This window comes from Tamandua tetradactyla, chromosome 7 (genome assembly GCF_023851605.1).
Source record: "Tamandua tetradactyla isolate mTamTet1 chromosome 7, mTamTet1.pri, whole genome shotgun sequence".
In the NCBI taxonomy this organism is placed as follows: Eukaryota; Metazoa; Chordata; class Mammalia; order Pilosa; family Myrmecophagidae; genus Tamandua; species Tamandua tetradactyla.
This window is the reverse complement of record NC_135333.1, coordinates 169,920,555-169,946,128: the sequence shown is the minus strand read 5'-3', so window position 1 is coordinate 169,946,128 and position 25,574 is coordinate 169,920,555. Positions and strand designations below refer to the sequence as shown.

Genomic DNA, 25,574 nt, shown 5'->3' with positions numbered 1-25,574 from the left:
GTCCATGTTTAAGAGTTTGGATTTTTTTGTACCTACCTTTTGCGCCAAGCATGTGCAGTAACCATTTTTTTTTTTTCTTTTTTGCGATGGCTTGCCCTCCACTTGGAAAGACTGGTTTTATTATCAACATTTTTGTTTAAGAAAACGAAATTTAACATGACATCTTTCTTTGCTCTAATGGTAGCAACATGCAGTAACTTTTTAAGATTACCCTGTTATGTATACCTGTTCCCCTCTCCAAGAGATGATTTCCTTTCCTCTGTTTCTTCCTCCAGGGATCCTTGATTTTGTACCTATTTTCTTCTTCCAGGGATCTTTTGTTTTTATACCTATTTCCTTCTCAGTGTCTATGATTTGCTCAATTCCTCACTTGCCCTCTGTGCCACCCTTTCACTCCAACTTTCAGCCTTGGGTCCTCCCCTAAGTTACAACAGTTCGCTTTCCCCTTTTTGTATTGCTTATTTGCCTCCAGTAATTTCTTCATTAGGGAATCCTGACCCACAGAGCCAGATGGGGTCAGATTGTTTTTGAACTGAAATCTAGTTCAAAAACCTAGTTCAAAACTAAAATCTAATTCAGAAACACTAGATTTTATCATTTATGTGCACCAGCCAGTTAGACTGGGCTGCACGTGCACAGCTTCCACAGTTCCCCTGCAGATGGGCTGATTCCTGGGGGACCACTTTGTATACCTATACATGCTGACCACTGGGGCCCTGCCCTGTGTCTGTGTGGCCTTGCGTCCCTTGCCTGAATGTGCATGGGACTCTGAAGTAGTTGCCACAGGTGGTTCTTTTGCCTGTGACCGTGACAGGAAGTGCCCAGCCTCAAACACTGCCTCTGTGTGTCTCTTGAATTATGCTGGATGAAATGAAGCAAGAGGAATGGGTCCGGACTGGCAAGTCTGCACCTATCTCCCAACTCATTGTTGGTTTTGTTTTGTGTTGGAGGTTTTCTCCCCCTTTGTTCAATTCCGCATTTGTGGCATCTTTCTCCAATCTTTTTCATCCTCCAGGGTGCTGATGATAAAGAAACATTTGTAGATCTAATTCTGTTTTTGCTGGCTCTCACTTATTGTGTCTTTTTGCATGTGTATGTGTTTGTGAGTGTATGTGAGTGATTTTTGACTGTAAGCTCATGTTTTTGTAATTTTATGAGAATTCGTTGAGGCTTGGCTGGCATTGTTGTGTGAGGGATGTACGTTTGCACTTGCTTCTCTGTCAGACACGTCTGGGCATTGGGCCATTTTTAAATGAATTTCCCTCTTGAGGGTTTTAAGATTATACAAATAGTATGAATTCTATCCCAAAATTTCTGTGATTAACAGCTTTAGGTTATGGATTATTTGGGATAATTTTGCCATCTGGCTAGTATCAGTCATCTGGACAGACTGCTTGCTTTCTGGTCAAGCAAAGAGGAAGTTATTTTGCTTCTTGTCCTGTGAACATTCACACTTATCCTGGGGATGTAGACATTTGGAATCTTAGATTTTAAACGGCAGGTCTCCCCATAGGTACACTTTGGGCATGCCCTAGGCTTTGTCTTTTGTCCTCTCTAGTCTGGATATCATTTAAAACTGAAACTGAAGGTCACCAAGGTTTAGAAGATACCTTCAGACTAAAATCTGGCTTCAGACCTTATTTATTTTCTAGGTTTTCTGCTTTCACTGTTTTTTTTTTTCCCATGGGCAGGCACCGGGAATCGAACCCGGCTCTCTGGCATGGCAGGCAAGAACTCTGCCTGCTGAGCCACTGAGGCCTGCTTGCTTTTACTTATTTTTTTTTCCTGTAAACTAGTCCCCTTGTCACTTCAGCTGTTCGTTTAGGAAAATAAAAAAATGTTTATAGAACATTTAGTTATTTTCGTCAGGAACATCATTTCCACTTTGTAAAGTGTTAAAGTACTGCACAAATGATGTTTTATCATCATCCTTTTCATCATCATCATGCATCTAGTCCATCAGGAAATACGGCGTTCAGGATATATTCTAAATTTAATATCTCATATCACCTCCGCAATCACCACCCTTGTACAATTCATCTTTAACTTGAACTCCTGCAGTAACTTCCCCTAATCAGTCTTCCTGCTCCTACTCTTACTTTCTTACAGCCTATTCTATTGGAAAGTATCTTTTTAAAATTGTATATTAGAGTCTGTCACATTCCTGCTTCAAGATCTTAAAATCCTTCATGGTTTCCCATAGTACATGGAATAAAATCCAAATTCCTTATCCTGGCTTACAAAGTCCTATCATTTAGGCCCCTCTTGCTTCTCCAACCCACTCCGACCTCTCTAGCCTTTCCAATGTTTCAGAAACGCAAGCCCCTAGTTTCTGCTTCTAGATCTTTACCATTTCTGAAAGGTCCTTTGTACAAATGGGTTCACACCCACAGGGCTGTGGGTTACCACTTGAACATGTCTTTTATGGGGAATATGAGTTAATCCCCAACAGCTGGTTTTAGATTACATTATGTATTTTTCAGTTAGTGAAGCATAGAAAAATATAGTTTTCTTTGCCTAATGTAAATGTGTTTGTCATCAATCACATGTATTATTTTAATTTTATAAATAGCATATCTCAAAATGTTTTTCTTAGTAAAGAATAAAACTTCTAAAAATATCTTTTCTGCTCTGAGGGAAGATTTAGAGCTATCTGCTCATTAATAGTTTATTTTTATTTTTTTTCTCCACAGTTCCTTCTCCCAACCTCTATAGCCAACTAAATGCACTACAGTTTACCGTGGATGAGAGAAGCATTCTATGGTTAAATCAGTTTCTGTTGGATTTAAAACAGAGTCTTAATCAATTCATGACTATATACAAGTTGAATGACAATTCAAAATCTGATGAGCATGTTGATATTCGAGTTGATGGCTTAATGCTAAAGGTACCTTATAAGCAAGTGGCTGTGGCAGTAAACACCATTTTTATGGAATATAATTTGACAGCATTGTAATTTCCAGGATTTAAGATAGGCATGAAAATATAAATCACCTTCATTGTGATCATAATTTCAATTTTGAAATTTGTTTTAATTTTAATTCTCAATTATAGAACCTTTTTTCAGTTACAGACTGCATTTTTCTAGTTTTTATATTTCTGATTCCTTTTCCCTTTCTTTCTCTACCTTCCTTTTATTTTTGTTTTGTTCACAGCTCATCCTTTGGAGATGAGCAGAAGTGAAATTCAAAGTAGTCATTTTTTGTACTTACCAGAGCTGTTAAACTATTTAAGACGAGTAAATAATACAGTGACGCTTTGAAATTGTATCTTTATTTATGGCTCACCTTTATTCAGTTCTTAAGATCTGAAGATAATAGAAAGTTACTTTTATTATAGCCAAGTAGTTGGTAATAATCTGAACCTCAAGAATATTTAAAGGTCTTTAAAGGGAAGGGGATTTAAAAAACGCAGAGCTGGTGTAATTTCATAAATAGAGAGCATAAGATACAGAAGAAAATTTCAATTTCTAAGTCTGTTGCTCATGGACTAAATTTACATACCTTTTATTTCTTCCCTGTAAAAATGTGATTAATAATACCCAACAATTATATTGCAGACATGTTTTAAAGATTTCAAAGATCTTATAATATTCAATGTAAAGGGACATATTTATAATTTTTATACTTATAGTTTAAGATATAACTATGTAGTCTTTGGGTTTTCTAAATATGGGCAGTTTAACCAGTGACTTTAAACTCTTTAATATGAATATTTTAAGGACTGGCATTACTTTGCCTCAAAATTATTTTAGGAAATAGTATGGCTTGTACTGTTAACTTTATTTTCCTTTACTCAAAAAAAGTGATTCTAATGAGATCCTTCCAGTCTTTCTATTTACTCATCCTGTCAGCCCCAAGATTTCTTGGATTTAAAATATCCTTGAAAAAAACAAATCCTTTCTTCAGACTTAATATTGTTTTGTATATACTCAGAGCATAGTAAGCATTTAATATTATTGATTTAATTAAACTTTGTCCCTTTTAGTCTCTTATCGTTAGTAAAACAAAATAATGTGTGATGTACATTGTTAACTGATGCTTTTTTAAAGTTCTTGTCAATCATTTAGGCCCTTTTTACTTAGTGTAATAAAGATTTAAGGATAGGGAGCTGGTGTTTCATGTCTAGAAAGGATAATAGTATTTTAGGGATAAATGTCAAGAAAAAAATTTTAAGCTAAGTCATAATCTTGATTATTTTATCTCTAACATGTGTAGATTTGTAAATTGAATCACATTAATGTTTTCCCTTCTAGTTTGTCATTCCTTCTGAAACGAAAGCTGAATGTCATCAGGATCAACCACATGCAATTTCTATTCAGAGTTCTGAAATGATTGCCACAAATACAAGGCACTGTCCAAACTGTCGACATTCTGATCTAGAAGCTTTGTTTCAAGACTTCAAAGGTCATGAGTTTTTTAGTAAAACATATACCAGCTTTCCTAAATCTTGTGACAATTTTAATCTTCTGCATCCAATCTTTCAGAGACATGCTCATGAACAAGATACCAAAATGCATGAAGTTTATAAAGGAAATATTACTCCCAAATTAAATAAACATACTCTTAAAACTTCTGCTGCCATGGATGTTTGGGCTGTGTACTTTTCTCAATTTTGGATAGACTATGAAGGGATGAAACGTGGGAAAGGACGCCCAATAAATTTTGTAGACTCTTTCCCTCTGTCTATCTGGATTTGTCAACCAACAAGATACGCGCAGTCACAAAAAGAACTGCAGACTTGTAATCGAGCACCTCTAAATACATCACAAAGTGAATCTAGTGATCTTGCTGGCCGACTGAAGCACAAAAAGCTCTTGAAGGAGTATTATAGTACAGAGGCTGAGCCCTTGACAAATGGTGGTCAGAAACCCTCTTCATCAGATACATTTTTAAGATTTTCCTCTTCGTCATCTGATGCAGATATTCACGCTCTGGTTCACATTCATAAACATGTCAGTGTGCATATCAGTCACTACCAGTATCTTCTCCTGCTTTTCCTCCATGAGTCACTTATCCTACTTTCAGAGAACTTAAGAGAAGATGTAGAGGCAGTGACTGGCAGCCCAGCCAATCAGACTTCCATTTGCATTGGAATTTTACTTAAAAGTGCAGAAGTGGCTCTTCTGTTACATCCAGTGGATCAGACAAATACTCTTAAATCTTCTGTTTCTGAAAGTGTGGGTCCAGTGGTTTCTGATTACTTGTCATCAGAAAATGGAGAATTTTTGTCTTCAAAACGAAAACAAGTTAGTAGTGGTATAAATCGAATTAGAAGTGTAACTCTCAATCATATGGCAGACAGCAGATCTATGAGTGTTGACCTTAGCCATGTCCCTTTGAAAGATCCATTGCTTTTTAAATCAGCTAGTGACACAAATCTGCAAAAAGGTATTTCTTTCCTGGATTATTTGTCAGATAAAAATTTAGGGAAAATAAGTGAAGATGAAAGTAGTGGGCTTGTTTACGAAAGTGGCTCAGGAGAATTTGGATCAGAAATAAGTGACAAAAAGGATTCATCATATACAGATTCAAATAGTGTCTTAAACTACAGAGAAGACTCAAGTATCCTATCATATGGTAATATTGGTAATCAAAACATAGTTTCAAATAGTTTCACTGGTAAAGAAGATGAAAACATAGAATCAGTCTTCAAAGCTGAAGATTTGGCTCTAGAAGCAGCTTCACTCATAGAGAACCTGGAAATCAATAAAGAGACTTCCACAGTTAGAGCGCCCAGATCACAGTGTTCTTTAAGGTAATGATATATGTTGGAGATTTTGTTTTTGTTTTGGTATGTGTGTGTCTTTGTATTTTGTTTTGCTTTTAAACAGAAAATCTCATGACAGAATATGGCATTGTTAATTGGAAGAGTAGAGTTTTCAAAATGTAGAACATTTTGAGTTTATACTTTTAAATATAATTTTAAAACTTGTGAATAGTATATACACGTTTTTATTATGTTAGAAGTCTTTTAAAAATAGAATTCCTTTCTTTATGTGTGATGATTTTCTAATAATTTTGTTTCTTAACAGTGGAAAGCCAAAGGAACGTTGCCCACCCAACCTCGTTCCACTCTGTGTTTCTTTTAAGAATGTGAAAAGAAGCTCATCACAAACCTCACTGGATACCATTTCACTTGACAGCATGATCTTGGAAGAACAGTTGTTAGAAAGCGATGGAAGTGATAGCCATATATTTTTGGAAAAAGGTAAAGCAATACAGTTTAATATTCATATCTATATATACATAAATTTCAACAAGAGACATGATACTTAAGTATTTTAGTTATATTCAGTAATTGTTCATTACAATGAAAATGATTTATTTTATTTATATACACACACTTACCACCTATATATATGGCATACAAAGAACAGTGTATCTAATTTTCTAATTCTTTTAACCAGATATCCCTGACTCTTTACTGTCAATGCCCAGCAATTATTTGTGTACAGTAATTTAGACCATAAAGCAGCCAACATTAGGCTACCAGCCTCTGCCATAGAGGTTCCTGTATGTGGAAATTTGAGTTAGGTGGGCTTATTTTGCATGATTAATTCTCAGTTATACGGTTCTATGACTGGAATTTAATCAGACTGGGCTCACTGATTTCCCAGATCAGCATTCTTTCATATGTATGATCATATTGATTGAGCTCCATGCTTCCCCATCTTATTCAGAGGCAAAGAAATGACTTGGAGAGTATGAGATGCAGCATTATCAGTAAGCCATTGGGGGACTTTGTAAACAGTAATGAGAGTGTGGATCATAGCCAAAGACTGTTTGCCATAGGCAGGAAACATGGGAGACCAGAGGCGAATGTGAATTCCTTTCTGTTTATAGGGAAATAAGTCTGTTGATGCAGGTGAGAATAGCTGAGATAAGGAAAGGCTCATAGCTAAGACTATTAATAAGACTGTTAATAATATCATAAAAAGTATATTATAAGTATAAACTATTAAGTATAATTATTATTAATATAATTATTATACCTACCATTTATTGTCAGGTGCTTAAACCACAACCCTATAATAAAGGTGCCTAACATTTATTGAGCATTTACTTTGTGTTGGCACTATTCTATGTATTTTATATGAAGCTTAAATAAATTAAGTACCTTTCCCAAAGTTGTACAGCTAGTAAGTAATAGAGACAGATTTGGAACTCAGCTAGTCTGATTCAAGAACACAAGCTTTTAACTAACCATATGCTACACTGGCTCCCCAAACTTCAGAAATGATTACCATATGTAAATAAAAATCCTCCATCTAACCCTGTTAGGCAATTCATAGCAGCTTCCTTTCCAGCAACCTTATCAGTTAACTGTAGAAGAGGACTGAAATGGATCATAAAATCTATTCTAGTGCTAGTACTTAAGTTACAGATAGTGCTAGTACTTAACTTACATCTCTTTGTTTATGGTATAAAATACTTCCTTAATGGAAGATTTCTGTCCTGTGAACAAAGTATACTTCAAAAATAGTGTCCCTGTAGAAAATATCCCTACCTTTTCACAAAAGGCATCAGTGATTTTCTTCTTATTGTCATTTCTAAACATTAAATAATAAATAAAAGTGATTGTAGCTCAGTGTAGAAAACTTGGAAATATAGATAACTACAAATTGGAAAATGAAATCACCCCAAAATCCCATAGTCTAGAGATATCAAAAATTTGTGTTTGTATTCAGATATATGCAGATTTGATGTCATAATATATATTATTTTGTAACCTTTTTATCACTTGTAAGCATTTTCTAGTATTATTTAAACTTCTTCAAAAATATTTCAAAATCTGTATAAAGTTTTTAAAGAATGTTCCATGACCTTTTCATTTCCTTAATTTTTGGATGTTTAGCTTATTTAGAATTTTTTTCACATACAAAAATTCTATAATTCATTTCTTTGTTCATAAATTTTCATCTGTTCTTTTCATTACTATTTTAGATTAGATTTCAGCAGACTGAAAAGGATCTTGGAAAATTTAAAGGGCATCAGTTTTGTATAGATCATTTAAAGGATAAGTGACTATATATTCTTGGTTCTCCAGGACTAAATAATTATTCCCTTTATGTCAGGGGTATTGAGTTTCATTAGGAGACCCATGGTTTCTTTTTTTATTTTACAAGAAATACGTGAATGCTTTCTTGTAAAAAAAATTTTCAGATAATACAGAAATATCTAGGGTAAAAATTGAAGGTACCACTTTAATACCACCCACAGTCTGTCCTTGACATCATTCCCTAGTCTAAAATTAATTACCATCAACTTTTGGAATAAGTACTCTTTCCAAATACATGTATGTGTATGTGTAAACATATTGAATAAACAAACCCATAGCTATACTACCAAACCAGGTTCGTAACTGGTCTTCCCATATGGCTCCTTCTTCATTCCATAGGGAGGGTACTCTTTGTAAAGTGCAAACCTGATTACGTCACTTTCCAACTTAATGCTGATAACTTTTCATTGCCATAAAGCTAGCGTTTAAAATCCTTAACGTTACCCTGAAGGCGCTGCGTGCTGTTGCCCCAGTCTGCATTTCCTGCTGTTCTCCCACTTGCTCACCGTACTTCAAGACACATGATGGTGTTTCTCGTGGCTCCTTCAACTGTCACAAACTTTTTCTTCCCTCAGGGTCTTTGTATATATGTTTAGGATGCTTTTTATTTCTGTTCAGTTTAGCTTAAATATTGCTTTATCAGGTGTTTCGGTTTGCTATAGCTATCAGGATACAATTTGCCAGAAATGGGTTGGCTTTTACAATGGGGACTTATTAGCTTACAATTTACAGTTGTAAGGCCATGAAAACGTCCAACTCAAGGCCTCAACAGTATGATTCCTAAACTCTGCTGCTGGCATCGCTCAGATGCTGGCACCCAGGACACCTCTGTTACATGGAAAGGCATGTGGCTGGTGACTGCTGGTCCTGGGTTTGGTTGCCTTCAGGGTTTTGTTCCAGTGGCGTCCCTTCTGAATTTCTGTGGATCCTCTTTTAGCTACTCTGAGGCTTTTTTTATGAGCTTCTCTTAATTTCATCTCTCGTAGCTTCGCTGGGTTTTCTGTGTGTCCTTTCTCCTCTTGTAAAGGACTCTATGAAAGGATTAAGACCCATCTTGAATGAGGTGGGCCACATCTCAATCAAAATAACCTAAGGAGAAGATCCTACCCACAACAGGCCTACACCCACAGGCATGGATTAAAGAACATGTGGTATTAATTTCATGTAAAGAACATGGCCTTTTCTGCATGCATAACAGCTTCTAAACCACATTAAGGAAGCCTTCTTAACCCCTGACTATGGTAGGATCCCATTGTGAAATGCTTTTATTAACTCCTCGTACCACAGTTGTATTTATATGCATTTTCCTTGGCCCTAGATCATCTCTCTCAGCTTCTCTGGGTTTTCTGGTGTGTCCTTTTTTGTGTTTGATCTTTCACTTAATGGTTAATTTACTGAGCACCTACTATGGTGGCAGAAGCTGAATATGTAGTAGTGAATATAATAATAAAAATTGGAGCTTGTATTTTGTATGTATTTGGTTTTTATCATCCAATTTTTCTAGTAATTCACTTTTTATGGTATTTTTTTAAAGTTTTTTTTTTAATATTGTCTTTTAGTATTGGTAGTTTGAGAAACATTGAAGTAGGGCACACTGAAAGGTTAAGATATGTACATACATAAGAATGGTGAATGATAACATTAATAATATGTGGTAGTAATTTCATGTAAAAAATAATTAGGAGTTACTGTAGGGATCTGTAAAGGGAAATGAAGTGGTAAGAGTGGGCCTGAGAGGGGAGCAAAGCTGGCCTACCAGGAGGCTCTTAGTCATGCCAGGACTGCAGCTGCCTCGGGAAGAACCCAGGCTGTGGTTGGCAATAGTGGCTTTTTTTTTTTTTCGTTTTGTTAAAGTTTAGGATCTTGGTATTGCTGATATTTTGTTCTGGGAAATTATTTCTCATTATTTGTTAACTAACCACAATCTTGTTTTTCTTTGATTATTGTCTTTTAAGTAAAGCTATGTTTGAGAAAGAGTTGGAGGGAAATCCTTTTGATTAAATGTTAGACTGGATCTTGTATAAAACTGACTTTAATTTATTAAGTTTAGTTTTCTGTAATTTCAGGTATTAAAAAAACCTCAACTATAAATGACCAGATCCCAGCAGAGAATGTGAATGCCAGTGCAAATATACACACTTATGGTGAAACATCTCCAGATGCCATCAGTACAAATTCAGAGGGTGCTCAAGAAAATCATGATGACCTGGTAATTATTTCAGAGGTTTTCTATGAAGAGAAATGCCATCAACTTTATTTATCTCATGTTCATTATGTACACACATTAGCACATTAAATTAATGCACAAAATGAATTGAATAAAATGAAGAATGATTCCCTTTTGTACCTTATACACTTGAAAGTGTTTCCTTACCTCCTGCTGAATTATGTTCTCTACATTTTATTTTTCTAGATTTGCTTTATTGATAATTTAGAGTGGAGGAGATTTCCAGGTTTCTTTTTTCCATCCTGTCTTTCATTTTTTGACCTTTGTTTTAGTTCAATTTAAATACACTTTGAAAAAGTTTGATGTCATGAAGGTGGTCAGTCCTTTTTCTAAGAGGGCCTTTTATACAAAGGAAAGATGTTATTGGTTTGAATTTCCCTAAGCAAAGAAATATTCTTATGGAAGAGTTAGAAAATGCATTATTTTCAGCTTTTAGTGAAAATCATTTTACATGGAAGTACTACATAATTGTAAATCTGACCTAGAAAAAAAAAATCTTCTGTTGACTAAATAAGAAGAAAGGAAGCTAAAATTTTCCCTGTAATATAACAGCACATTCTGTCTTGGTCAAACTTATATATTTTTGTTTGTATGGACACAATTGTGGTTCTTTTTAACTTAGTTTTGCATTATTAAGTATACTAATATTATTTATACGATCATTAATAGATATCAGTTGTGGTGTTTAAAATTACTGGTGTTAATGGGGAAATTGACATCCGAGGAGAAGATACTGAAATCTGTCTTCAAGTGGACCAGGTGACACCAGATCAGTTAGGCAATATCAGTTTTCGGCATTATCTTTGTAATCGTCCAGCAGGTAAGATCATATATTCTTTTTACAACTTTTCACAGAAGATGCTTTAATATGATTTAAACCTGTTTTGTTTTTTACAAAAATGACTCATCAGCAGTTCTATCTTTGACATAATTGAATTCAAGAAAAATTGCATTTATTTAGGATAATGGAGGAAATTTGTTCTTTTAGAGTACCTTATTCCATGAAGTATTTTAAGTTTTTAGAAATATAATGTGTAAAACATGTATTCTTTAATTTCTTTTTGTTCATGCCGTTCAGAGACTTTTACTTTTCCAGTCTTCCCATTCTTTGAAATATGGGCCTAAGGAAACAGAACCCTTTTCTATAAGAAAAAAAAGGAACAAAGTAATCCTAGAAGGTCAAATTTAGTTCTGCCTCAGAACAGATGTCACTTTCTGTATGTTGTTATCTTGCTTGTAAGAAGACGTTTCCTGAATCCAGCATGGTATTTGGTATTTGGACAAAAACATGTACCCTGTTCTGTTCCTTCATTCTAAGTATAACACATTGCCTTGAGCACAAGGGATTTAAGCAACAAAATATGCAATGTGTGAAGAGGAGACCACATTAAACATTTTCAGAGTTTATATGGAGTTACCACTCATGGTTTCCATTCATTTGAAGAAATGAATTTATTAGAATAATTGTATTAAGAATTTTAAATGACAATGTTCATTTTTAAAAATCTTTTGAAGTCCCTGAGCTGTGATAATGTTCATTTTTTAAAATCTTTTGAAGTCCCTGAGCTGTAATATTTTCTTTACTATATACTCAGACTGCTATATCTGATACATACTGTGAAATAAATAGCAGATAGTATGCTATAATTTCTCATCCAGGGAATTGCAGGTATATGTGCCATTTGTCTGTAAGACAGATCATAGAAAAAAATTGGCTCCTGGCTTTTTTTATGTATAAGCTTTGCAGTTTATAATATATCTGCTAGGAAACATCTGAGAATATATATTAGCAAGTCTAAATCCCAATGGTGTGCAAAATGGCGGACACTAACTATATTTTTGGAGAAGCTTAATAGTGGGGAAAAAAATAAAGCCATAAGAAAAAAATGACTGTGATGCAAGACAACACAAAATGGCTAAGCTGAAATCTGCCCTCCGCCCTAGCAACACGGCCACCAATCCCCATCCGACACGTAAATCTGCCCTCTGCCCTAGCAACACGGCCACCAATCCCAGCCCGACACGTGTCCCTGCATGCTCCCAGCCTATATAAGCCTGTGCACTTCCTGAATAAAGTGGACGCCTTCCACTCTCCCCTGAGGGTTGTCTGCTGAGTCGTGTGCTGTGTGTCTGTGTGTCTGTGTGCTTGACTCAGTACGGACACTTACCCCCAGCCGTCAGCTACCCCACATGACTGAACATAAAATTTGAAAACTTAGATCCCACTCTATACCCAACCCAAACACTTTTCAAATTATACACTCTTAGGTTATTCCCAGTTGCACATTTTTTTTTCATACTCTTTTTTTATGCAATGTGTGAAGAGGAGACCACATTAAACATTTTCAAGTTTATATGGAGTCCTAAAATATCTCATTTTTGTTCCTAATTGAAGAAATCATTCTGGAATGTTCTCTTGTTGTATAGGTTATATAATCAGTGCTAGTTAATTTTCCCCAGAGTGTCTCAGTTGGGTGTTGAAGAAAACTATGAAAGCAAGGAAGGGGAAAATGGGAAGGAGAGAGAAAAAACCCCCAACTTAGAGTGAATATTTCAAACAATAGTAAGCCATAATAATAAACATAGTATTGGATCTTTGGTTTATATACACCGCTGTCCTCTGGCATGAACGATTAATATTGCAAAGTTGTTTTTGTTTACTCTACAATCTGTGATGTTTTGGATTCCTTTAATAGAAAGATGTTACTATAATAGTCCAGGGCATAAGAAGTAGGAAATGATTTTGACTGTTTTATCTGTGCTCCAAATATTCTTTTTGTTTCAAGTTACTTCTTGCTCTCAACTCTCTATAGTATATGTATGTTGTGTGTGTGTGTGTTTGTGTATTTATGCATATATCTTTGCAGGGAGGGACTGGGTCAAAGGTAAAATATAATTACATTAACCAAGTTGTTTCTTGCTCATTGCTCTTATTGTTTAATAGATAAATTAATTTGTTATTTTTCTTGATATTGGAAAGAATACTAATATCAATTTTTTGCCTCTTCTTTTGCTGTCTATTTTTTAAAAAAAGGTAGCTGAGTTTTTAAATGTTTAAAGAATTCTTAGGAATTTTTTAAAAATTTGAATTTTTATTCATATTACTTATTTTTAATATTGATAAAAAGTATTAATGTTAACTAAATCTAATTCTATGTCTGAAATAACATTTTTAAAAACAATTTTGCACTTTGATTTGTGTATGGAGACTTATCTATGATGCATAAATATACAAATTTTTGATTTCTTGCACCCTCCCCCATTCACATATGCCTTCAGTTTTCACATTCTTTTCTCACTGCCTGTGCTTCAATAAAATCAAATAAAACATCTTTGCATCATGAATTTAATTAGTGGGGTCTTCATTTGATGATTCATGGGGTAAATTACTTTGATACCTTAGTAACAGAAATATTTGTGCCTTTCCAGAACTAATAGTTTGTTTATATCTGATGGGTTCTGTAAATTGTGAAACTGATGGTGTTTTTCTTTTTGCTGCCAGGAATCTGTAGGAAGCACTTTTGGCGCAGAATCTTAAATAATATGTTTGGTTTATTAACTTTACAACCTGTCTTTGTCTTTTCCTTCCCATTCTTAGTTTTCTCTTGCTGACTCTTTTTTTTTTTTTTTTTTGGCACAGGCAGGCACTGGGAATTGAACCCAGGTCTCCAGTATGGCAGGCGAGAAGTCTGCCTGCTGAGCCACTGTGGCTTGCTCAGATTTTTTATCTGATTATTCCATGTACATGTTGCCCTCTAATCTTTCTTGATGTGGGTGCCATAAAATAAATGAACAGGACAGTTACCATGATGGCCAGTTCACCACCAGCTTGCTGCAATGGCTTTACTAGGAACTTCGACTATTTAAAATTGGATATCCTATGGGTACTTGGTTGAAATTTTAAAATTTGTTTTAAACTCAAGTATTTGTACCTCAAATTCTTTTTCAGGCCAAGGAATAAATAAATGTAATGATATGTATTTATTTTCTTTGTTGTAATTTCATTTTTAAGTCTCTGTTCTAATAGATACGTTTTAACTAATTTTTCTCTATTTCCTTTTCTAATATTAAAGGGCTCATTTTAATGAGGAATATACAAAGCTTTATTGCTTCCTTTTTTCTCATTTTTAAATAATTTTATTCACACATTATACATTAGCAAAGAATCAGTAGTTCCTGATTTAATCACATAGCCATGCCTTCGCCACCATCATCCATATGAGGACATTTCCTTGGCTTCTGCAAAGAATCTCATACCACTCCCCTAAATCCCACACTTGTTGGCATTTAACTTCGGCTCACTGCCTTTGTGCAGTCAGTGGAAGCATATCCCAGTGTTATTGCTGACTGTACACCCTAGCTTGCATTGATTGTGTTTTTTCCTGTATACCATCCCATTTTCAACACCTTGCAATGTTGACATTCATTTGTTCTCCCTCATGCAAAAATGTTTTTATATTTGTACATTTAATCACCATCATTGTTGACTCTAGCCATTCCTAAATTATACTGTCTCAGTCATTATTCTCTTTCCTTCTGCTGTTATACATGACTCCAGCTCTTATCCCTCAGCCATACTTACATTCAGCTTCGTTTAGTGTACTTATATTATTGTGCTACCATCAGATCGTATTGTGCTATTCATTTTTTAATCTTTGCAATCAGGCCTGTTGCACATTCTGTACTCCTTCAACACCAAATGCCCAATCTTTACCCTGTTTCTATCTCCTGATAATCTGTATTCTTACCTTTAATTCTCAAAGTTCAATCATTAATGTTAGTTCATAGTAATGTGAACATACAGTATTTGTCCTTTTTTTTCTGGCTAATTTCACTCAACATAATGTCCTCAAGTTTCATCTACATTTTTACATATTTCATGATTTTATTCTGTCTTACAATGGTGTAATATTCCATTGTATGTATATTCCACAGCTTGTTTAACCACTTGTCCACTGGTGGACATTTGGGCTGTTTCCATCTCTTGGCAATGGTGACTAATGTCACTATAAACATCAGTATGCAAATGTCTGTTTGTGTCCTTGCCTTCAGTTCTTCTGAATATATATATATCTAGTAATAGGATTGCTGGATCATATGGCAATTCTATACTTAGCTTCCTGAGAAGCCGCCAAACTGCCTTCCAGAGGGGTTACAACATTCTGCATTCCCACCAACAGTGGATAAGTGTGCGTCTTTCTCCACATCCTCTCCAGCACTTGTCGTTTTCTCTTTGTTTGTTTGGTTTTTTTTTTTTTTTTTGATAATGGCCATTCTAGTGGGTGTCAGATTTGTGGTTATTGGCTTGTTTTGGGGGGGAGGGGTGGTGTATGGTCCAGGAATTGAACCCAGGTCTCACACATGGAAGGTGAGCATTCTACCACTGAACCACCATACACCTTCATTTCCCCAATGCCAGTGAAGTTGAGCATCTTTTCATGTGCTTTTTTAGCCATTTGTATTTCCTCTTCTGAAAAGTGTGTGTTCATGACTTTTGCCTGTTTTTTAATTGGGTTTGTTTTTCATTTTTGAATTGTAGAATCTCTTTATATATTCTGGGTAGTAAACTTTTATCTGATATGTGGTTTCCAAATATTGTCTCTTATTGCATAAGCTGCCTTTTTACTTTCCTGACAAAGTTCTTTGATGCATAAAAGTGTTTAATTTTTAGGAGATCCCATTTATCTATATATATTTTTCATTGCTTGTGTTTTTGGATGTAAAATGTAGGAAACCACCTCATATCACAAGATTTATAAGGTATTTCCTTACATTTTCTTCTAAAAGTTTTATGGTCTTAGCTCTAATATTAAGGTCTTTGATCCATTTTTGAATTTATTTTAGTATAAGGTGTGAGATAAGGGTCGTCTTTCATTCTTTTGCATATGGATATCCAGTTCTCCAAACTCCATTTATTGAAGAGGCTGCACTGTCCCATTTGGGTTGGCTTGACCACCTTATCAAAGATCAATTGTCTGTAAATGAGAGGGTCTATTTCTGAACACTCAGTTTGATTCCCTGGTAAGTGTATCTATCTTTAGGCTGGTCCCATGCTGTTTTTATTATTATTTTTGCATGGGCAGGCACCAGGAAACCAACTCAGGTCTCCAGCATGGCTGACAAGAACTCTGCCTGCTAAGCCACCGTGGCCTCATGCTGTTTTGATCATTGTATCTTTTTTTTTTTTTTGTATACTGTCTGACGGGGTCACATTTCATTATTTTTCTATGTGAGTATCCTGTTACTGCGGCACCATTTGTTGAATTTTTTGTTTGTTTGTTTTGCTTGTTTGGTTTTCGGGAAATACATGGACTGGGAATTGAACCTAGGTCTCCTGCATGGCAGGCAAAAATTCTACTGCTGAACTACCCTTGCCCCCTGTAGCTTTTTAATACACTTTAAAGTCAGGTAGTGTGAAACCTCCTACTTCATTTTTCTTTTTCAAGATATTTTTAGCTATTCAGAGCACTGTGTCCTTTCAAATAAAATTGGTTGTTGATTTTTCTATTTCTGCAAAGTAAGTTTTTTGGGAATTTAATTGGTATTGCATTGATTCTATAAATCAATTTGGGTAGAATTGATATCTTACTATATTAAGTTTTCTAATCCATGAACATGGTATGCCCTTTCATTTATTTAGGCCTTTGATTTATTTTAGCATTTTTTTGTGGTTTTCTGTGTATAAGTCTTTTGTATTGTTAGATAAATTTATTCTTAACTATTTGGTTCTTTTGGTTGCTATTATAAATGGATATTTTCTTGATCTCCTCCTAAGGTTGCTCATCACTAGTGTATAGAAATACTACTGTATCTTGATCTTGTATCCTGTCACTTTGCTATACTCTTCTGTTAGCTCTAGTAGCTTTGCTATAGATTTTTTGATATTTTCAACATACAGTGTCATGTCGTCTGCAAACAGTGAGAGTTTTATCTTTTCCTTTCTGATTTGGATGCCTTTTATTTCTTTTTCTTGTCTAATTAATTGCTCTGGCTAGAACTTCCAGCACAAGGTTGAGGAAGTTTCCTTCTAACCCTATCCTTTGATGTGTTTTCACCAAGCAAGGGTGTTGAATTTTGTCAAATGCCTTTTCTGTATATGTGGGGGTTTTTTTTGGTTTGATTTATTGACGTGGTATGTTGCATTAATTGATTTTCTTTTGTTGCACCAGCCTTGCAAACCTGGAATAAATCACACTTGGTCATGGTGTATAATTCTTTTAATGTGCTGCTGGATTCGATTTGCAAGTATTTTGTTGAGGATTTTTGCCTTTTATTGCTTAAGAATCATTAAATGCCATGATTCTGTTTCTTCATCCCAGTCATGCATTGTATTACAGGTGTATAGATAAGTATAAACTCAAACACACCCCAAATCAGAAGTGTTTATCATATTGGAGGTATATCATGGCATGCTTGTTTTTTCTGTAACCAAAAAAGTAGAAAATATAGAAAAATCAGCATTACTGTACTATAAAGTTGTCTATAAAAACTGAAATTAGAGTTGTGTATATAATGTTATCTATGTATATGTGCTGTAGAATATTTATATTAGTTTAGAGGGAAACAATAAAACTGTTCTATTATTGCTTTAATATTGTACGAATTTACAATAACCTCTTAATGACAAATAATAGAGTGATGTTTTTGAGTAGTGCTAAAGGTTATCATTTTTGTGTGTTCATTTTCCATAGGTTCAGATCAGACAGCTATAAATCATTCCAAATCCTCTCCTGAGGTTACTCTGAGGTTTGAAAGTGGGCCTAGTGCTGTAATACACTCTTTGCTTGCAGAAAAAAATGGATTTCTACAATGCCATATAGAAAATTTTAGCACTGAGTTCCTAACATCTTCTCTTATGAATATTCAACATTTTTTGGAAGATGAAACTGTTGCAACAGTGATGCCAATGAAGATACAAGTTTCTAATACAAAAATAAATTTAAAAGTACGTTAATATTTTTAACTTTATTATCTTCCTAGAATTTGGTTCATGTATAAGAATATACCTTTTCTGTAATATGTGCTTTATCAACATTTATTAAAATGAATTAAATTTGTTCTTCTTTGGTGAATGATGTAGAGATTCTTAGAAATTAATAAACATCAAAATAGAACAGCCACTTTTCTTACTATATTAACTAAAGCATGTAACTATATATTTTTTTCTCATTACAAATTATTGACTAACATAATGTTTAAGAAAATGAACAGTATGCCAATACTGTTTCTCTTTCGTATAGGATGACAGTCCACGTAATAGTACGATATCCCTTGAACCAGTTCCTGTAACGTTACATATTGATCATCTTGTGGTGGAGAGAAATGATGATGGCTCTTTTCATATCAGAGGTACATATGAGATAACAATTTAAATGAACACCTACCAAATTGTGAAGTTAAATTGTTTATCTCGATTCTTTTCATTCTTACTTATTGCTTATTTTATATGTATATACATAATGCAACTATAGCATTATATATATGCATATGCAATAATATGTATATTATTATTAATATTAAGGGACACTTTCAGTACATTATAATAAAATACCATCTATGTGTGGACTTCTGACCCATCTATAATTGATTTATAACAATTTTTTAGATGTATATTGAATGAAAGTGAGAGACTTTCGTGACCTTACAGACTTGAACTTAGACCTTATTTGTTAAGAAGCTTTATTTCTCACTGTTCCTTTATATATAATCACTATAAATCAGTATACTCCCTGTAAGGGAAATTGTCTTTTTCTTTTCCATTTCTACGTTCCTATTTGTCTTATTATTCTTCATTAGAAATGCTCATCATCTATGTAAATTGTATCCATCCTTGCCAGGGGTAACTTGAGGTTCTCCTTTTCAGTGAAGCCTTCTTTAGCCACTATAACTTATATGATGTTTTCTCTTTTTTTTTTTAGTAGTAAGAAACTTTCCCATACTGAGAAAAAAGTATGGGAAAAAATGAAATATTATGATTTAAAAAGTAGATTAGATGGATGTATCTCAAATTCTGCATACTGAAAATAGAGAGTACACATTTTTTTTTCCATGTGCCTAGGGATTATTTCTCGAAATTGACCATATATATAGTACATCACAAAGAAAATTTTAATACATTCCTGGAAGTATAAAAAATACAGACATTCACTTTTCACAATGCAGTAAAAATAAAAATTAAGAACAAGGTAAGAAAAAAAAGTGACTTCCAACTGGGAAATTAAAAAAAAAGCCCATATAACTTCTGGGTCAGTGATGATGTTTTCTTTTAATTCTTGTGTTATTTATTCTCTGTTCGTTTGTTACTTGTAATATTCTGCCATGTGCTTAGTTCTTTAATATTTGTATTTCCACTCTAACAAGGTTTTTAAGGTCTTTAACGTAAGGACTATATCTTGTATGGTAATGTAGAGTAGTGGAAGGGGCACGAGGCAGTATACTTAGGTGTTCTAATACATAACTAGTTGAAGATGAAATTTGGGGACTTAAGTGCATCTGTTTCATCTCCTATCAAAAACCCCATGAAGTGACAGGAAATATGTAAAAGGAAGAATAGTGTTGTAATAGTGCTGGAATAGAAGAATTAATTATCATCAGTGGGTCAGAAGTTTTGTAAGAAGCAGAGCCAGAGAGCAAACCATAAAGCAAAACCAGGAAAATCTGTAGCCATAAACATTTGAAAGACAAGACTGTTGCTGAATTAGGAATAGTTTGTGGGAAACTCTTAAAAGTCTTCCCCTCTGGAGTTTGGGACCAGCTGAGAAAAGGACAAAGGAGTCAGGTCAACAAAGATCAAAATGTGAGCTTCGTTAATGATAAAAGCTTGGATAAAGAAAATAGCTTATGTCTATGAGAGAGTAGTCTTGCTGTATGCCTCTGTTTCCTAAATACTTTAGCTCCCAAAGCTGCAGATCTTACTTGTAGAGAGAACCAAACATAATGCACCCTTTTTGCAGTCAGGCGTTTGTGGCATATACCAAAACTTAACGGGACTGATCTACACATTCTCAAATCCTTTTCCCAAACATGTCAGTCAGATGAATGAGAAAGGGAGTAAGAGAATCCATAACTACTCTAGGGAAGTTCTCCTCAGATGTGGGAGAAATACCTCCAACAGGATACAGAGATTAGAATGAACCCTTGAGGCAATAGAGTGAATAATCTAAGCACTGTCTTTTGATATACTCTCTGTGTACCTGCTAAGTAGTAGACGTCTGTGGGGTTGCATATAGACTAAAATACTGAAGGTAGATTGTACAGCTGTAGAGGTAGGGCAAGGCCCAAAATAGGTAGTTTACTAAAGGAAACCCAGAGAGGGAATGGTTCCATACTGAGTTGACAAATTTGGTATGTATCACCCTGTAGAACAACCTCCCATAATTACTAGAGATAGGGTGTATGGTAAACAGAATCAACTTCAGTATTCAATATTAATACAGTGATTCAGCAGTCATACTCATTTGTTAAATCCTGTCTTCTCTGTTATAACTCCTCCTTCTCCTTTGATCCTTCTCCCACTCTATAATGATCTTTGTACTGTGCTCTTTGTAACTTTTTCATGTTGAAAAGGGTTGTTGATAATATAGGTTAGAGGGATGGAATTAGTTGATATTCTTGGAGAGGCTGGGCCCTCAGGGTTTCAGGGCTTATTGAGCCTCAGAACTTTCTGGAGGTAATAGGTTTAAGGAAAGTAAACAGTGCATGAGACTTTTAACTCTAAAAGTTAGGGTTTTTCTTTGGGGTTCTTCTTTGGGGTTAACTCATGTTTGATCGGGGTTTGGCAAACCATGGCAATTAGCAATATCTTGCTGAAGCTTGCATAAGAGTAGCCTCCAGAATAGCCTCTCAACTCTATTTGAACTCTCTTAGCTACTGATGTCTTGTTTTGGTACCTTTCTTTCTCCTCTTTGGTCTGGAAGGCATTATTGATTCCGTGGTGCAGGGCCAGGCTCATCTCTGGGAATCATGTCCCACATTGTAAGGGAGACTTTCACCCCTGAATATCATGCCCCCATAGAGAGGAGGGTAATGATTTTCCTTGTAGAGTTGGGCTTAGAGAGAGAGAGAGAGAGAGAGAGAGAGAGAGAGAGAGAGAAAGGTCACATCTGAGCAATTGAAGTTTCCTGGAAGGAGCTCATAGGCATAATCATAGGTAATCTTAGCTTCTCCACTACAGGAATAAGTTTCATAAATGCAAGCTTCGAAATCAAACATTTTGTCTGTTTTTTGGGGAGTCCCTAATGTTTGAGAGAGCAGTTTCACAGATGGGAAAGTTTAACAGTTCCATATTTTTTCTCTAGTCCTTCAAGAGACGCTGCCAATACTTTTTTTTTAGGTGCAACTATACCTCTTTTAATAAAGATGACATTCTCTGCAGTCGTTCAGATGTTTTAATAAAAATAATGATACTAATCAGCCACGTGTTCCTTCACAGGCATATATTCTCCAGAAAACTGAAGTGAAAATGTTGTGTTAGAATCCACAACACTCATCTTTAGTGAAAAAATGAAATCTTATGAAGTGTGTATGAGGAAAACTTTAGTCTAGAATGAACTTCAGAACTAATGATTACTATACCTACCAATACTATTTTTTTTAATGAAACCAGCATTATTTTATAATCCAGAATATTCTTTCTTTGGGATTATTTTTTTTCCAGTGTTTTAACACAGTTGTATTAGTTAGGTAGTATTGTGCTGTCCATTTCTGAGTTTTTGTATCCAGTCCTGTTGCACAGTCTGTATCCCTTCAGCTCCAGTTACGCAATATCTTACCTTATTTCTATCTCCTGATGGTCTCTGTTACCAACGACATATTCCAAGTTTATTCACTAATGTCAGTTCATATCAGTGAGACCATACAGTATTTGTCCTTTAGTTTTTGGCTAGTCTCACTCAGCATAATGTTCTCAAGGTCCATCCATGTTGTTACGTACTTCATAAATTTGTTCTGTCTTAAAGCTGCATAATATTCCATCATATGTATATACCACAGTTTGTTTAGCCACTCGTCTGTTGATGGACAGTTTGGCTGTTTCCATCTCCTTGCAATTATAAATAATGCTGCTATAAACATTGGTGTGCAAATGTCCATTTGTGTCTTTGCCCTTATGTCGTCTGAGTAGATACCTAGCAATGGTATTGCTGGGCCATATGGCAATTCTATATTCAGCTTTTTGAGCAACCGCCAAACTGCCTTCCACAGTGGTTGCACCATTTGACATTCCCACCAACAGTGAATAAGTATGCCTCTTTCTCCACATCCTCTCCAGCACTTGTCATTTTCTGTTTTGTTGATAATGGCCATTCTGGTGGGTGTGAGATGATATCTCATTGTGGTTTTGATTTGCATTTCTCTAATGGCCAGGGACATTGAGCATCTCTTCATGTGCATTTTGGCCATTTGTATTTCCTCTTCTGAGAAGTGTCTGTTCAAGTCTTTTTCCCATTTTGTAATTGGATTAGCCATCTTTTTGTTGTTGAGTTGAACAATCTCTTTATAAATTCTGGATACTAGATGTTTATCTGATATGTCGTTTCCAAATATTGTCTCCCATTGTGTAGGCTGTCTTTTTACTTGATGAAATTCTTTGATGCATAAAAGTGTTTAATTTTGAGGAGTTTCCATTTCTTTCTTTCTTTCTTCAGTGCTCTTGCTTTAGGTGTAAGGTCTATAAAACCGTCTCCAATTATAAGATTTATAAGATATTTCCCTACATTTTCCTCTAACTGTTTTATGGTCTTAGACCTGATGTTTAGATCTTTGATCCATTTTGAGTTAACTTTTGTGTAGGGTGTGAGATACGGGTCCTCTTCCATTCTTTTGCATATGGATATCCAGTTCTCTAGGCACCATTTATTGAAGAGACTGTTCTGTCCCAGGTGACTTGGCTTGACTGCCTTATCAAAGATCAAATGTCCATAGATGAGAGGGTCTATATCTGAACACTCTATTAGATTCCTTTTGTCAATATATCTATCTTTATGCCAGTACCATGCTGTTTTGACCACTGTGGCTTCATAATATGCCTTAAAGTCAGGCAGCGTGAGACCTCCAGCTTCGTTTTTTTTCCTCAAGATACTTTTAGCAATTCGGGGCACCCTGCCCTTCCAGATAAATTTGCTTATTGGTTTTTCTGTTTCTGAAAAGTAAGTTGTTGGGATTTTGATTGGTATTGTGTTGAATCTGAAATCAATTTAGATAGAATTGACATCTTAACTATATTTAGTCTTCCAATCCATGAACACGGTATGGCCTTCCATCTATTTAGGTCTTCTGTGATTTCTTTTAACAGTTTTTTGTAGTTTTCTTTGTATAGGTCTTTTGTCTCTTTAGTTAAATTTATTCCTAGGTATTTTATTCTTTTAGTTGCAATTGTAAATGGAATTCGTTTCTCGATTTCCCCCTCAGCTTGTTCATTGCTAGTGTATAGAAACACTACAGATTTTTGAATGTTGATCCACTTTGCTGTACTCGTTTATTAGCTCTAGTAGTTTTGCTGTGGATTTTTCAGGGTTTTCAACATATAGTATCATATCATCTGTAAAAAGTGATAGTTTTACTTCTTCCTTTCCAATTTTGATGCTTTGTATTTCTTTTTCTTGTCTAATTGCTCTGGCTAGAACTTCCAACACAATGTTGAATAACAGTCTGCCAATACTTTTTAATTATCAGCCCACCAGAATCTGGGATGTCTCCAGGTATTACATTAAGCTATACAGAATTACAAGGCCTCACTCCTGTTCTGGTCTCCATGTGTTTGGATTGTTTAAATGAGCTATCCAGACAGTTCATTTAGATTGTTTGTGTATCAGTTAGGGTTCTCTAGAGAAACAGAATCAGTAGGAAATATTTGCAAATATAAAATTTATAAAAATGTCTCACATAACCATGGAAACGTAGAGTCCAAAATCTGCAGGGCAGGCTGTGAAGCTGATGATTCTGATGGAGGTCTAGACGAACTCTACAGGAGAGGCTCACTGGCCAAAGCAGAAAGAAAGCCTATCTCTTCTGAATCCTCCTTAAAAAGCTTCTAGTGATTAGATTAAGCATCACTCATTGCAGAAGACACTGAGTGGAATCAGCTGTGGATGCAGCCGACGTGATCATGATTTAATTCTATGAAATGTCCTCATAGGAACAGACAGGCCAGCACTTGCTCAACCAGACAAACAGGTACCACCACTTGGCCAAGTTGACACATGAACCTGACCATGACAGTGTGTTACTGAAAATTTAGGTTCTAGACATAATAAACCTCTCTGCCTTTGGTCTCATATAGTAGGTGAAGCTCTAGAGTACATACATTATCATCTTTCCCCTGTATTCTAATTTACCTTAGTCCCAACCAGATCAGCTTAGTTTTTATGTCCAGTTGAAGCCTGATATCCTTTTTAGTTACTTCATCTGTTATTGTATGTAACAATGCCAACTTTCAGAGCTGCAGAGCTCCAGCTTTGAATCTTAGGTTTCATAGATGTACTCAAAGTTCTAGGGAAATACCAACTTACAAACATATAGCTCTGTATCTCAGAATCTAGAAATATACTTAAAACTTTGGATGACGTATAACTGCTAAAAGAACTTACAATCTAGGCTCCAATTTTTTTATAAGTATTTTTTTAAGGAGACTTTAGACCTTGTTCTTTGTTTCTTGCTTATTTTGTACCACACATTGTCCCCAAGGTTCATTTTGTTGCGTGTCTCACAACATCATTCCTTTTTATAGCTGCACAGTCTCCCCTCATATATATGTTAACACAGTTCACCTTTTGGCTTCTTAGTCATTGAAATCCTTCGGCCCCTTCCATCCATTGGGCATTATGGATAATGTCCAGAATAAATAAACCATGTCTTACACTGTTCTCACTTTGTTGTACAATCAGCAGCATTCTCAATTTTAGACAATTTTCATTGGTCCAAAGAGACAAAGAACCTATAAACACAGTGCCACCAAATATGAAATCAAAACCTCCCCTAATCTCTTGTCCCTCCTTCTCTCCCCAGTTATTTACCCCAGGTATTCCTGTGGTTCTTGTTTCTGTCTTCCTGTTAACTATAGGCCATAGCATGCAATATTAGCTTTCCCCCATACCCCTCTATTATTGACTCTTTGTATAAGATCAGCTCCTTTGGAGGAGTTCATGTGAGAACTTATCTATAATTGTAGAGTTAATTGGTGGGATACATGACGCTAAATATCATCTTTCAAAATGGCAATATTACTTATAACCCACTAATTAGCTGCCATCACTTCTATCCATTCCCTTATATTTAAGTTCAATCTCAT

The 25,574-nt window shown here is 35.1% G+C and overlaps 1 protein-coding gene across 1 annotated transcript in view; it reads left to right on the top strand.

The window, feature by feature from the left end:
- Positions 1-25,574, top strand: part of BLTP3B (bridge-like lipid transfer protein family member 3B) — a 176,117-nt gene that overhangs the window by 126,227 nt on the left and 24,316 nt on the right. The window contains 7 exon segments of the mRNA XM_077111756.1: positions 2,694-2,887; positions 4,256-5,757; positions 6,035-6,210; positions 10,128-10,270; positions 10,958-11,108; positions 17,980-18,233; positions 18,529-18,637. Of these exon segments, the coding sequence (XP_076967871.1) occupies positions 2,694-2,887; positions 4,256-5,757; positions 6,035-6,210; positions 10,128-10,270; positions 10,958-11,108; positions 17,980-18,233; positions 18,529-18,637 (2,529 nt within the window).